At 37.5% G+C, this 14,443-nt stretch overlaps 1 protein-coding gene across 1 annotated transcript in view; it reads right to left on the minus strand.

Annotated features, from left to right (window-relative positions):
• The window catches only part of Ralgapa2 (Ral GTPase activating protein catalytic subunit alpha 2), a 293,361-nt gene that overhangs the window by 234,491 nt on the left and 44,427 nt on the right, over positions 1–14,443 (minus strand). Inside the window, exons 6-9 of the mRNA XM_048811857.1 lie at positions 13,100–13,277; positions 12,148–12,263; positions 9,819–9,957; positions 7,791–7,990 (exon numbers count right to left, since the gene is read on the minus strand). Coding sequence (XP_048667814.1) covers positions 7,791–7,990; positions 9,819–9,957; positions 12,148–12,263; positions 13,100–13,277 — 633 coding nt within the window. The remainder of the gene's footprint in view (positions 1–7,790; positions 7,991–9,818; positions 9,958–12,147; positions 12,264–13,099; positions 13,278–14,443) is intronic.

The following is a 14,443-nucleotide window of genomic DNA, read 5'->3' on the forward strand; positions in this document are numbered from 1 at the left end:
TTCTAGGACTATTACCTGAAGACCTTAAAAGAGCGTACTACAGAGATACTGCCACATCGATGTTCATAGCAGCACAATTCACAATTGTAGACTGTGGAACCAACCCCGATGCCCTTCAATAGATGAATGGATAAAAAAAAATGTGGCATTTATACACCATGGAGTATTACGCAGCACTAAAAAATGACAAAATCATGGAATTTGCAGGGAAATGGATGGCACTAGAGCAGATTATGCTTATTGAAGCTAGCCAATCCCTAAGAAACAAATGCCAAAAGTCTTCTTTGATACAATGAGAGCAACTAAGAACAGAGCAAGGAGGAATAGCAGGAGGATAAGATTAACATTAAACAGAGACATGAGGTGGGAGGGAAAGGGAGAGAAAAGGGAAATTGCATGCAAATGGAAGGAGACCCTCATTGTTATACAAAATTACATATAAGAGGTTGTGAGGGGAATGGGAAAATAAACAAGGAGAGAAATGAATTATAGTAGATGGGGTAGAGAGAGAAGATGGGAGGGGAGGGGAGGGGGGATAGTTGAGGATAGGAAAGGTAGCAGAATACAACAGTCACTAATATGGCATTATGTAAAAATGTGGATGTGTAACCGATGTGATTCTGCAATCTGTATTTGGGGTAAAAATGGGAGTTCATAACCCACTTGAATCTAATGTATGAAATATGATATGTCAAGAGCTCTGTAATGTTTTGAACAACCAATAAAAAAAATCACCAGTACTTCTATCTCAAATAAAAATGAATTGCTAAGAAATTAATAATACTTCACTAAAAAAATTCAGCTGAAATGATGCACCAAGAACATTCAGATTTGAAAAATAGGTTTACTGTTACTACAACATAGTAAGGAGTATACTAGTGACTGCATTTTTGCTCTCCCAGGAATGATGCCGCTAAACAAGAAAATTTGTTAAACCATATTTACCTAGAAGTAACTGAGTGAAGTCTAGAAGGTACACTGATTCCTTCCCTCCCTGGTAAAAAATGCTGTCAAATGTATTAGTTGTAGATCAAGAGAAAAGTATTCTCATAACTTTGGGGGAAAAAAAAAGAACACCTCATATATCACCTTTAACAACGTGGGAAAAACATGAACTATTTTGAAGCGGTACTTAAAAATACTGTTTTTAAGGTCTTTTTTTTTTTTCCAAAGCAAGGATTTATTTATTTTAAGTAATTTTTTTTATTTATATATGGCAGTGCAATGTATTATAATTCTTATTACACTATATGTAGTATAGAGCACAATTTTTTATATCTCTGGTTGTATACAAAGTATATTCACACCAATTCGTGTCTTCATACAAGTACTTTGGATAATGATATCCATCACATTTCACCATCATTTCTAACCCCATGCCCACTCCCTTCCCCTCCCACCCCTCTTCCCTATCTAGAGTTCATCTATTATTCCCATGTTCCCCCTCACTACCTCACTATGAAACAGCCTTCTTATATCAGAGAAAACATTCAGCATTTTTTTGAGGGGGGGATTGGCTAACTTCATTTAGCATTATCTTCTCTAAACTCCAACCATTACCTGCAAATGCCATGATTTTATTCGCTTTTTTTGCTGAGTAATATTCAATGTATATATGCCACATTTTTTTTTATCCATTCAACTACTGAAGGGCATCTAGGTTGGTTCCACAGTTTAGCTATTGTGAATTGTGCTGCTATAAACATTGATAGGGCTGTGTCCCCGTAGTATGCTGTTTCTAAGTCCTTTGGGTATAGACCAAGGAGAGGGATAGCTGAGTCAAATGGTGGTTCCATTCCCAATTTTCCAAGAAATCTCCATACCGTTTTCCATATTGGCTGCACCAATTTGCAGACCCAGCAGCGGTGTATGAGTATACCTTTTTCCCCACATCCTTGCCAACACTTACTGTTGTTTGTATTCATAATAGCTGCCATTCTTTACTGGAGTGAGATGAAATCTTAGAGCTTAGTTTTCATTTACATTTCTTTAATTGCTAGAGATGATGAACATTTTTTTCATATATTTGTTAACTGATTGTATATCATCTTCTGAGAAGTTTCTGTTCAGTCAGGTCTTTGGCCCATTAATTGATTGGGTTATTTGGTTTTTTTGGTGCTTAGCTTTTTGAGTTCTTTATATACCTTAAAGATTAGTGTTCTATCTGATGTGAAAGAGGTAAAAATTTGCTCCCAATATGTTGCTCTCTATTCACCTCACAGATTTTTTTTTCTTTTGCTGAGAAGAAACTTTTTAGGTTGAGTCCATCCCATTTATTGATTCTTGATTTTAATTCTTGCAGCAAAGGAGTCTTACTAAGGAACCTTGGGCCTCACTCACATGATGGAGATTAGGGCCTGCTTTTTCTTCTCTTAGACACAGGGTCTCTGGTTTAATTCCTAGGTCCTTGATCCATTTTGAGTTGAGTTTTGTGCATGGTGAGAGATAGGGGTTTAATTTCATTTTGTTGCCTATGGATTTCCAGTTTTCCTAGCACCATTTGTTGAAGAAGCTATATTTTCTACATGTGAGTTTTTGGCGCCTTTGTCTAATATAAGATAATTGTAATTATGTGGGTTAGTCTCTGTGTCCTCTATTCTATACCATTAGTCTACAAGTCTGTTTTGGTGCCAACACCATGCTGTTTTTGTTACTATTGCCCTGTAGTATAGTTTAAATTCTAGTATAGTGATGCCACCTGCTTCACTCTTCCTGCTAAGGATTGCTCAATAGATGCAGAAAAAAACATTTGACAAAATACAGCACCCCTTCATGTTCAAAACACTAGAAAAATTAGGGAAAACAGGAACATATCTCAACATTATAAAGGCTATCTATGCTAAGCCCTGGCCAACATCATTCTAAATGTAGAAAAATTGAAGGCATTCCCTCTAAAAACTGGAACAAGACAGGGATGTATTTTTTCACCATTTCTATTTAACATAGTTCTTGAAACACTGGCCAGAGCAATTAGACAGACGAAAGAAATTAAAGGAATACACCGAGGAAAAGAAGAATTCAAATTGGCACTATTTGCTGATGATATGATTCTATACCTAGAAAACCTTAAAAGTTCTACCAGAAAACTTCTAGAACTAGTAAATGAATTCAGCAAAGTAGCAGGATATATAATCAACACCCATAAATCAAATGCATTTCTGTTAATCAGTGACAAATCCTCAGAAATGGAAACGAGGAAAACCACCCCATTTACAATAGCATCAAAAAAAGTAAAATACTTGGGATTCCACAAAAGAGGTGAAAGATCTATATAATGAAAATTACAGCACCCTAAAGAAAGAAATCAAAGAAAACCTTAAAAGATAAAAAGATCTACCTTGCTCTTGGATAAGCAGAATTAATATTATCAAAATGACCATACTACCAAAACAACTATAAAAATGTAATGAAATTCTGTTCCAAATCCCAATGACATTCCTCATAGAAATAGAAAAAGCAGTCATGAAATTTTGAAGGTCTTTTAAAAGAGCAGTATACTGTTTGAAATGAGGTTTTCAATCACCAGAGAAAAATGCTCAAAAGATGGGTAAAACTAGTATCAAGTTTTAAATTCCAAACAAAAACTTCAGGAGATAAGTACAATGTGCTTTACTTCGGCAACCTTATTTCTAGGGTTTAGTATTACATTGTTTAAACTGCTGTTTTTTCTCCTATACAATGTAAATGAAAAGTGGAAATCAACAGACATGTGGGATGAGGTGGGAAACAAAACTGCAGGGCAGAGAAGGGAATACAGGAGACAACTGACGTGGGCTTAATAACATTTGCCCCCCCTCCCAAAGATGTCCATTTCTCAATCCTTAGAATCTGTGACTGTAGGACCTTATATGGTAAAAAGGATCTAGTGACTAAATTAAGAAGGTAGGGATTAGGAAATTATTTTGGATATCCAAATTGCCCTGATGGAATCAAAGGTCCTTATAAGAGGGAGGCAAGAGGACCAGAGACAAAGGAGGTATTGTGATGATAAAAATGGAGGGAGGAAAAGTGATATGATGCACTTTTCCTTGTGTGCCAAGAAATGCAGCAGCTTCTAGAAAAAAGGACAGGGCAAGAAAACAGGAATCTTCCAAAGAGCTCCAAAAGAAACAAAGGCCTTAAAATGCCTGGCACCAATTTTGAATTTCAGATTTCCAGAACTATAAAATAATAAAACTGTACTATTCCAAACCATTAAACTTGTGGTAGTTTGCTACACTGGCAACAGAAAACTAATGTAACAACTTAGTGTAAGGAAGAGTGATGGTCTCTGTTAGGTGGGTGGCAGCGACTTGGTGCCGACTTAGTGGTGACTTAGTGGCAACTTAGAACAAAGCAGCCCATGCCGGAAAAGAACATCAATCAGATGCCGGCGGAAACGCCTGTCAATCAGCCAGATCTCCTGACTAACGCCTGTCAATCCTTCCCTGTCAATCAGCCAGACCTCCTGACTAACGCCTGTCAATCAACAGGACCCCCTGGCCAATCCTGGAGTTCAGCCAACTCCCCTGACCAACTCCAAGGGGGCAAGGGGCCCTAGAAACACCTTTTCCTGTCCTAAGCCCTTCCCTTCCTACTGTAAGCCCCATAAAAGTCCAGTCCTGTTGAGCTTCCATGCGGTTTCTCCTCAGACCCTTCCCCTGTCCCCTCTGTGGGTCTGATCGAGATCCGCCCGGGAGTGATATCTCAATAAAGCCTCCCTGCCTGATCTGACAGTCTCTTCCTGTGATTCAACTATCAACACGGTATGGTGGCAAGGGGGACATGGGGTCTATTTGCTGGCACCTATCCCACCTCCCGAACAGAGCCTCCAGGCTGTGTGTGTCTCCTTCCTTGCAGCCCAGAGACTCAAAGGAAGCCGAACCCAAAGTATCAAAAAGCATTAGTTTCATAGAAGCCAATCATGGCAATTCTTGGTCCATTTACTGAGCTGGATTTAATCCAATCAGCATTATTGTTACAGGGCAGGTAAATTAAAATGTTCCATCCAGACAAAAGAGAAAGACTATATATTCCTAGACTCCCTCTAAATATAACAGGAGAGTAGTGTCCCAGCTGCTGGCAACTGTCTTACAATCATGGGGGAAGCTATGGACAAAACAACTGGAGGGGAAAAGCAGAATGGAGAAGAGAATAACCACAGAGAATCAGTGAGAAAGTGTGAGTTAACTATATTCTATCAGTTTTACCATGCACTTCTTTTTAGTAGAATTAAAATGTTTCTTTTATGTTTAAGACAGTTGGGTTGGTGGTATCTTCTTTTGTCATTAGGAACCATCCAATTGATTCAGGAAGTCCAACTCTTAAGACACTTAAAAAAGCTAAATAATAAAAGTTAGATGACTTGCAATTGCAAGGAGACAACCAAGAAAAAAAAAATCTTGAAGCAGTGTTTAATTTGCTGTTCCTTCTATCTCCTTCCATACACATGTAGTTTTCAAGAATAAGCAAGTTATTTTGACTAAATACAGGTGATGGCTTTACAATCTTTTTAAGATGGAGAGAATAGATTTTTGAGATTTTTTAATCAGTGACAATCACATCATGTAAAACATACTAAAAAGTGCAACTGAGTTTTTAATATATAACTTCATACAGATTTTTGTTTCCTTATAAGTAAATAAAGATATCTCATCTTGGTTCAGAACTAATGGCATTTCCATGACTGCTGGTGAAATTCAGGGCCACTGAATTCCCTTTTTCTGCAAGCCGCACTTTCATCTCCTTTGTCCACTCTCAATTCTATTTGTCTTCATAGAGATATTGACTCATTTAAGAGGGTGTTGTCACTTAACAGTCTATTGCTTGGATTTGACTTTATTTTATCTTCAGACATATAAAGCTTTCTCTATTTTTTAAATAAATTCAAACTTGATTTCTTCTATAGCATCTAAGTCTTATTTCTATTTAAGATAGTCTATTAGTCCCCAATTTTAAAAATTTCCATAGACTTTCTCTTAAATCCCTGGTTTAAGAGGATTGTTATTTGGCTTTTATTGTATACCTTTAATCAATCTGACATTTGCTTAGGTATGTCATAAGAGGCAAGGTTCTAAGCACTTACACTAACACCATATTTATTAAATATCTTCTTTGATCCTGACTGATCATCCTTTCGGTGACAGAGCAGAAGGAACATGGGTGTATTTCCAGCTTCCAGGGGTGCACATTTGATTAGATATTAGATGCTAATCTCAGTTTCATTTTAAGTAACCTATGGTTTCCATCTGGAAATGTGTATAATTTTTCTTAATCCATGAAAGTCTGTTTTGTTAATTTTTCCTGGGACTCAAAAGTCCTTAGAGACATGTTGGAGACATGTCTTTGTTTTTTTCACCTCAAGTATACTTATTTGTTCAATTATTACTCCTCATTCTTTTCTCCTTATGCTACAATTTTTTAAGGTAGGTCTGGACCTTCCCTCGGGTTTTATTTATTCATTTCTGATTTCTGTCTAAAGTTTTACTCAATGTTATAAGACATTTCTTCAGAAAGCCAATTTTGTTCTTGGTAGTGATCATTTCCATTTTCATTTTATTCACTAAAATTTTAAATTGTGACTTTTTCAGTTTTTAAACTTTCTTTCAGCAAGCCTTTTGCTGTTCTTATTGTAACTGCTTCTCCCTTAGAGTCTTCTGACAATGAACTTCTCTCTAGCTTTTCAGTGAGTCCTCTTCAATGGAGCCACATGCTCTATTAGACTTCATGTCCTTTCATCAAGGCCCTAATGACCTACTAGCATATGAGCCACTTATTTGCCTGTCAAGCTTGTATGGTCCCAGATGAAGCCCAGGTTATACTTCTGGGAACTCCACAGCAGCAGCAAACCTAAAATTAGTGCACCACATTTACTGTCCTTGTTTTTGGGGACACTAAACAACAACACACACAAAACCATGACCCCCCTCAGCACATAGTCCCTAACCAACTTGCTGAGAGCCATAGCCAAGTAGGAACCATAGCATTTTTGGTTGAAAGGTGACCCTGCTGGATTAGGGTGGCTCCAGGTTTAGGGTGGATCCTGCTGGGAATAGGGCGTATCCTGCTGCCTCAGGCACCCGCTCCTTGAGTTCCCCTTGAGTTCTCGTGGGGTTCTGAGAGAATTGGTACACAGAGCCCGGTGGAGGGAGTGTATTTTCCCCAGAACGTGCGCGTAGAGTGTCGGTGAGAGTTCTCGGGAATAAAGAGTTGCTGTTTGAATCTACAAAGCGGTGTGGTGGCTTGGTTATTTTGTGCCCAGACAGACTGCAGCACCACTCAGCCTGGAAAAGCCCCCATCTGTTTCTGATCAAGACCAAGAGAAAAAGCAGGCCTGACATTAGATCTTTTCAGAAAGCCTCAAGGAGAGGTAGTCTTCCCTTGCAGGCATCCTATTATAGCACAATAACCATCCTAGAATCCTAAGCTGCTCATTCATTCCCTCCCCTGATATGCAATGGGAACTTAATAGCATGAGCCATCTGCATATGTCCTGAGAGACTTCTAGGTGCTGGTGATTGATGAAAGCAGAATGGTCCACTGTACTCATACTCATCAGAGGTTACAGAAACTTGAGTAAAGGAGTAGGAATGAGGGAGAACCAGGAGAGTGTACACAACAGCCGTCTTCTTAGAATGCTTTCCTCGCCAGTGAAATTTCCTGTTATGGCAATTTCAATAGCATATAGTAAGTGTTTCTGACTCCCTTGGAAATCCTAACATTATAGACAGGGTGGGACAATAATCCAAAAACCTCCAAGAATTATAATTCTATTAATCAATTACTTTAGTTATGCATTTTGATTGGCATACCTGAATGATTTTCGGCAATACATCAACTCCATTTTTAGTGTTCTGTGTTGCAGTTAGATACTTTTTTTCCAAAAAGAATGTTACAACCCACTTAATAAAAACCACACGAGCTGCCATGTATGGAATTTTTGTACTGTAAATGCTTTCATTATCTCGAGTTGTAGTAATATACACTGGCTTTGGTCTTAAATGGGGGATGTCTGGAAGAAAAAAAAAAAGAACAGAGTATTGATTAGGTTAGTTATCTGTATAGCAACTAAGAATGAAGATGCAGAAATAGCACCTTTTCGTAGGCTCATTGCTAACTGTCTTGCAATCTGACCAAGAAGAGGTGACTGTTATTGTCTATATAGAGCTATGGAAAAATTAAGCTAATAGCTTTTTTAATAAATTTGAGAAATTATATGGGACTATAATATAATCTGGTCACATACCTAATTTAATCTCATTTTCTGACTGTAACATGTTAAAAGTATATAGGCACTTTAGAAAAACAATCTTTTTAAGTATTTTAATAGTCAACACAGCACTGACTAAACCTACTGAACTTAAGTTTTTCTACCCTTTTCCCTTTAGGTGAATCCAGGAAAACAGAATCCCTATAATATATTTGATGTCTAAGAATTCAGAACATTTCATCTTTGAGATATAAGATACCACATCTTCCAAAGAATTAATAAAGAGGTCCATTTCTCATTCTTTAAATTCCTTCATCAATATGAAAATCATATGGTACCAGATTTAATATATTACTTGCCATAAATTCAACTCTCTCTCTTAACTAATTTTTGTACTCCTGGAGTACCTGAACGAAGCAGAAAAGATATTTTCAATAAAAAATTTCAACCTAGTAATAGTAACAATGTACTATGAATATAAACTAAATTGAAGAATCAAGAAAATTTTTAAAAAATCCACACATAACATAGCTAACAAAATAGAACCCTAGTATGATTAAAAGTCATTTTTATATCTTTCCAAATGTCCAAGCTCCAGCTACTCTCCCTGTGCCTGAGTGTGTGCACATGTAAGTGTGCAACTATATATGTGTATGTACACAGATAAAAATGCACAGCAAAGACAAATGAATTAGTTAGTCATGTCCCACAGTTGGAGTAATGCTCCTAATGACCTTTTCTCCTCCAAAGCTATCTTGAATATTCATGAACTAATTTAGCCTCAGATAATAATAAGAAGATTTGTCCCCCCTTCCCCCACTTTCACTACTCTAAGGGATGCTTCTGTCCTGTGAATCCTCATTTTTTATGGAAGGAAAACTTTAGGTGCTAAATTAGAAATTGCCTTATGTTTCCTACCCCCTCAAACAAGGGACTTGCTATTCCTAGATTGTCCAATAACCCAAACATCTGTCCTCCATAAGCAACTGTCAGTAGTATCTGCTGGATAAAAGACCCAGTATAAAAGGGCATACTATGGGCAGCTGTGTGCTCTGGTCTGGCCTGTCTGGTCACTGAGCAAGTTCTAGGGTACCACAACTTACCACCCAGAAGGGGAGACTTTGGGAATGGAATTTTTACATTAAGAGATGGCAAATATAATTTACATAAAAAAAACATGATTTTTTTTCAAAGATAAAGATTTTATTTAGGAAAGCACACATATATTTGAGGGAGAATACAGGCTGTTTCAAGGGAGAGACATCCCTTGGGGTAAAGTAAGAAACAATCAAGAAAGAATGCCAGCCATCTTGAGAGTAAGAAGCTTTGGGGATAAAGCAAGGAATACAAGGAAAAATGCAGGTTATCTTCAAAGGGTGAGACAGTTCATGATGTGTTTTACATTATTTTTGAGTATAGGAGTCACGGTTCCCATTATTGCTAGGAGATGATGTATATCTTAGTATACGTAATTAAAATCACTTATTAGTAAACTTTAAACTTTGCACAATAAAGTTATCATTTAATATAAGAATACATTGATTACTTTAAAATATTAAAAAGTCACTATGAAAGAGACTGTACAGCTTTCCTATGAATGTTGCCTATATACAAGTCAAACAGTACTTACCAAGTACAGGTTTGTAGATATTTGTTAACTTAGTAAATGATGGAAATAAATGAGGAAGATAATACTTTCGAAACAATGTAAAAAGAAATTTAAAACCAGTATCCTGATTCTCTTTATTCTTCCACTCCAAGCTTGCAGCCTTTGGATAATATGTGAAAAAGAAAATAAGTATATTTACATTTCAAATTAACATATACAAAATGAAATGCTGTTTTAATTAAAATTCTTTTCATAAATTAAAAAGAGGACAAATAATATTGACAATCATGGAATAAAATTAAATATTAACAAAGTTCAAAAGATTAGGATCTTTAAAAAATAGGTATTAAGTGTTTTCAAACTTGCTCTGCTACATAATGTCCATATTTTTTCCATGTGTTCTTTGTAATGATTAAACATTCCTTGTATCTTTAAAAGATTTAGTCAGAAATAATCAGGTACTTTTTTCCTAACCTCATAAAAGGCCATTTACAATTACTTTATCCAATACTACCTAAACATAAAATCAATAATGAAAGGCAAAAATCTATGGAATCTTGGAAAGAATATTCTTATTTTAAAGGCAATTAACAGGCTAAGATAAATCAAGCCTGCCAGTCTAGCTATGGGTTAAGTATAAAGCTTTCACAGTGTTGAGGTAATATTATGAACCTTAAAAACCTAGCACAGTGAATGCACAGTGTGAGCACTAGAAAACAGTACAGTAACTGGCAGCACTGCCCCAGAAGCCTGGAGAACAGACTATCACAGAGGTGCAGTCACCACCATACTACTGAGGGAAAGATGACAGAGAGGGGGGTCTTTACAAGAATGAGCAGAGCAAATTATAAACCATAGAGGACCTATCACTGGTTCTTATTACTTGTTAGACCAAAACAGTGCTTACCAGCTTCCTTCATGACAATCTCACCTAGAAAATGACAATATCTGTGTGGTATCTGAAGTAAAGGGATGATTACTTTGGTTGCCTCTGGGGCAGAGGGGGTCAGTGTCCATAAACTGTCAGAAACTCTGCTCTGAAGAGTCACCCCAACAGACAGAAGGGAAGGGAAGGGAAGGGAAGAGAAAGGTACAGTCACGCACATAAAACCCTACACACATAGTGGTTTCAATGTGTGCAGACAAACCTCTACCCTATATCTATGCCATACTCTTCTAGTTCTGGGGACTATGTGACTTATTTGACGTTGACTTATTTGAGATGTGTCACTAATGAGTGACACATCTAGAATGAGAACCAAGACCCTCAAAACATCAAGTTTTAGATACCCTGTGCTGATTTCCAGGGCATACAGGATGCTCAAACACTTTTGAAAAGGCAGCATGTGAGTTCCTCGTAGAAGAGGCATGAGTTCAATGCACAGCTTCTATAAGATGATAGAATGACCTGATCAGGCTCTCAAGATTTTGAAGTCTTGGGTTTATGGTGCTGGCTAAATGAAATGGGAGTAGAGGTAGGGATCAGAATTTCCCAGCAAGACTGTACAATCAGAAAGGGCAGCCAAGAACTGAATTTTAAAGGATAGCAAAAACAAACAAACAAAAAAAACCAACTACCTAAAGAAAACTGGAAAGAAGTAGGGAGGGAAAAAAGGCCAGAAGAAAACATCGCAAGTATCACTAGGAGAGAAGCTCATGAAGAAGAGGTAGTCACTGACAAATCACCTCAAGAATGAGCAGAGCAAATTATGAACCACTAGACTCCATCCTGATCTGGGGCCTGGGCAGAAGACAGGCAATAGTAGGTGTCAAAGGAATGTTAGGCAAGAAAGAGGATGTGGCAAAGATGATGACTTCAACAAACCTGGCTCTGAAGCCCAGGAGGAACTCAGGAACATGAAAAGTGTTCACTGAGAAAAAATAATCTGTTTGGAAATACAGATCATGTGACACAAATCAGGTTTTAAAATAATGAGCTAATGATTTCAGTTCTATATTATATGGGTAAATCTAAAAAAAGGAGCATGTGAGGTGAATCAGGCTGTGCTAACAGCAGTATGAACTCACTGCATGTGTTTTTCTTCATATCTTCCAGTCTGCTCTGCCTACTCCTGGCCCATGGGTCAGCCTCTGGGCCTGCCTCCTCCTCCATTCTGTCATGCCAGCTTAGATATGAGGGGCAGAAAAGACATAAAGAAAGAAAAATTGTTTGAAGAGGTCACATAAAACAGTACAAATTCCTGGTCTTGCGGAAGTGACCTAACAACGGTACGTACTCAGTGTTTAGTGAAGTAGCATATAAAAATCACCCTTAAAAAAAAAAAAAAAAAAAAAGAGAGGAAAAAAAAGAATAAGTGCAACACTGAAATAGCAACAATTTTTCTCTGACCTGAATAACCATATATTTCAACAGTATTTGAAGAAAAAAGCAGGTTTGGTCCTCAGCAATCTTCTCCCCTGATATGGCTGGCAGGAGTGGAGTGATTTCTTCTGGAAATATTTTTGCTGCAGGGTAGAAAATAATGAGACCTCTTTCACCAAAGTTAAATTTTAAATAGGGTTTTAAAAAATGCATTTTTTTAAACAACCTGATTCCTTCACATCTTACCTAAAGACAAAATTAAAAGCAATGAAAATGAAACACATGTATTTGTAGAAATGGATCTATCTAGCCATTGGAACTGCTTATACTGAACTCTAAGCCAATGTGGATCAAGGGCTTAGAACACAGGACAGATGTTCCAGAGCCAGCCACCTCTCCCACTGGACTATTCTTTCCCTTTCAAATTCTGTTTTCAATCAGCCCCAAATCATGCTAGTCATCAGGCAATAAAGTGATATGGAATAATAAATCAATGGCCCTAATAGGTGAGTTCCTTAAAAATTCAAAGGATATAAATGGTCTGATGAGGACACTGTCGTCCTTCTATAAATGCTACATGAAACTAAACAGCTGGAAAATCAAGATGAATGTCCACTAATGAAACGATAGTGATGACAACAATAGACAGTCATTTTGGAAGGTAGATTTAAATTGCATTAGCAGATACAAAAACACTGCAGATATACCATGTGTACCTACTTCCTGCTACTGCCAACATCTGTGCCTCCTTTCCATTCCTGTTTCCACCACTTCAGTAAGTTTCTCCTAGCATAATGTCATATAAATAGGCTCCAAATCTTTTGATTCTAATGTTTGTAAGAAACTAGTGTGAATTACAGGGAATAATTCCTCTTGAGACCTCATCAGAACTTACACTAAAGAAAATGAAAAATCAAGAATTTCCTCAATTTAAGTGCCAGAGTAATTTCAGAGTGTAGAGTTTACTGACAGTGCTTACCATCAGCTACACTAGGGCTAGGATTGATGAGTGTCTCCAGTGTGCAGGGCCCCCTGGATGATAAGACCGCTGGAAAACCAGGCACGAGGCATGCAAAAATCAGCACCTGTTCTTCTGCGCAGTTTGTCTGAAGTGCTTGAAGCCACAAAAGAAACAACCTGATTCCTTCACATCTTATCTAAAGACAAAATTAAAAGCAATGAAAATGAAACACATGTATCTGTAGAAATGCATCCAATATAGCACCATTCTTAAAGAAAAACTAGAAGTTAAAAGGCACTGTTAAAGTTCTGCACCAAGTTCGTCACTAAATAGAAAGTAAGCAAGGATGCTACAATACAGCACCAAGATTAAGAGTTTAGGTTCTGGGGCCAGAGGGCCTGGGTTCAAATTTAGCCTCTTCCAGTTTCTAGCTGTGACCTGTAGGAAACCATTTAACTTCTCATGTCTTATTCTCCCCATCTGCAAAATAGGGAGGACAATAGTTTTTGCCACAAAGGACTGTTATAAGGATTAAGTGAGTTAACATATGTAACGCACAAAAGGGGGTCCTGGCTCCCAGTTAGCACTATTTATTTCCTATTAACAGTATTTCATAATGTAAGGTCACAGTGTTCATACCATCAAATCTTGATTATCCAGAAAACCAGTGAAAAAGATAATCTTTCTCCAAATTTATACTGTGCTTTTAACAGAATTTTGTAATGTCACTATAATATGCACCTGTTTATAATGTTCTTAAAAATCATGAATACTAGGAGCTAAATGAAACTGAAGACCTGGCTCAACCAGACAGGGCAGACCTCCAGCTACACTGCCTCAAGTCCATACTCTATTCTAAACTCTTCACTGTGCTCTGAATGGTCAGCATTCCCTGGTAGAAAAAAAAAAAAAATCAAGATAGGTAAGTAGACATGTACTTTTTCTTCTTCTACACTTCCAACTTCATCATATCCCTAGAATTAAAAAAGGCATCCCTCCTTTTCTGCATTCCTAAGTGGTTGAAAAAGATGATGTCAATAAAAGAAGATAAATAAGCAAATGAGAATGAAATGTGTCAGATGCAACTGAAAGATGTAATGAGCTCCAAATACAGGCAATTGAAGTGGCTGCCTGATCTCCTTTCAATTAACTCAAGGTAAGACTGGTCCCTCCAAATCAAGAGTGTTGCAAGCCAAACACGAAACTCCACAGGAAAACCAAAAAGTGGAGGAGACACACACACACACACACACACACACACACACACGAGAGAGAGAGAGAGAGAGAGAGAGAGAGAGAGAGAGAGGGAGGAGAGAGGAGAGAGGAGAGAGAGGAGAGAGAGAGAGAGAGAGAGAGAGAGAG

The sequence above is a fragment of the Marmota marmota genome, unplaced genomic scaffold (genome assembly GCF_001458135.2).
Source record: "Marmota marmota marmota unplaced genomic scaffold, marMar, whole genome shotgun sequence".
Lineage (NCBI taxonomy): Eukaryota > Metazoa > Chordata > Mammalia > Rodentia > Sciuridae > Marmota > Marmota marmota.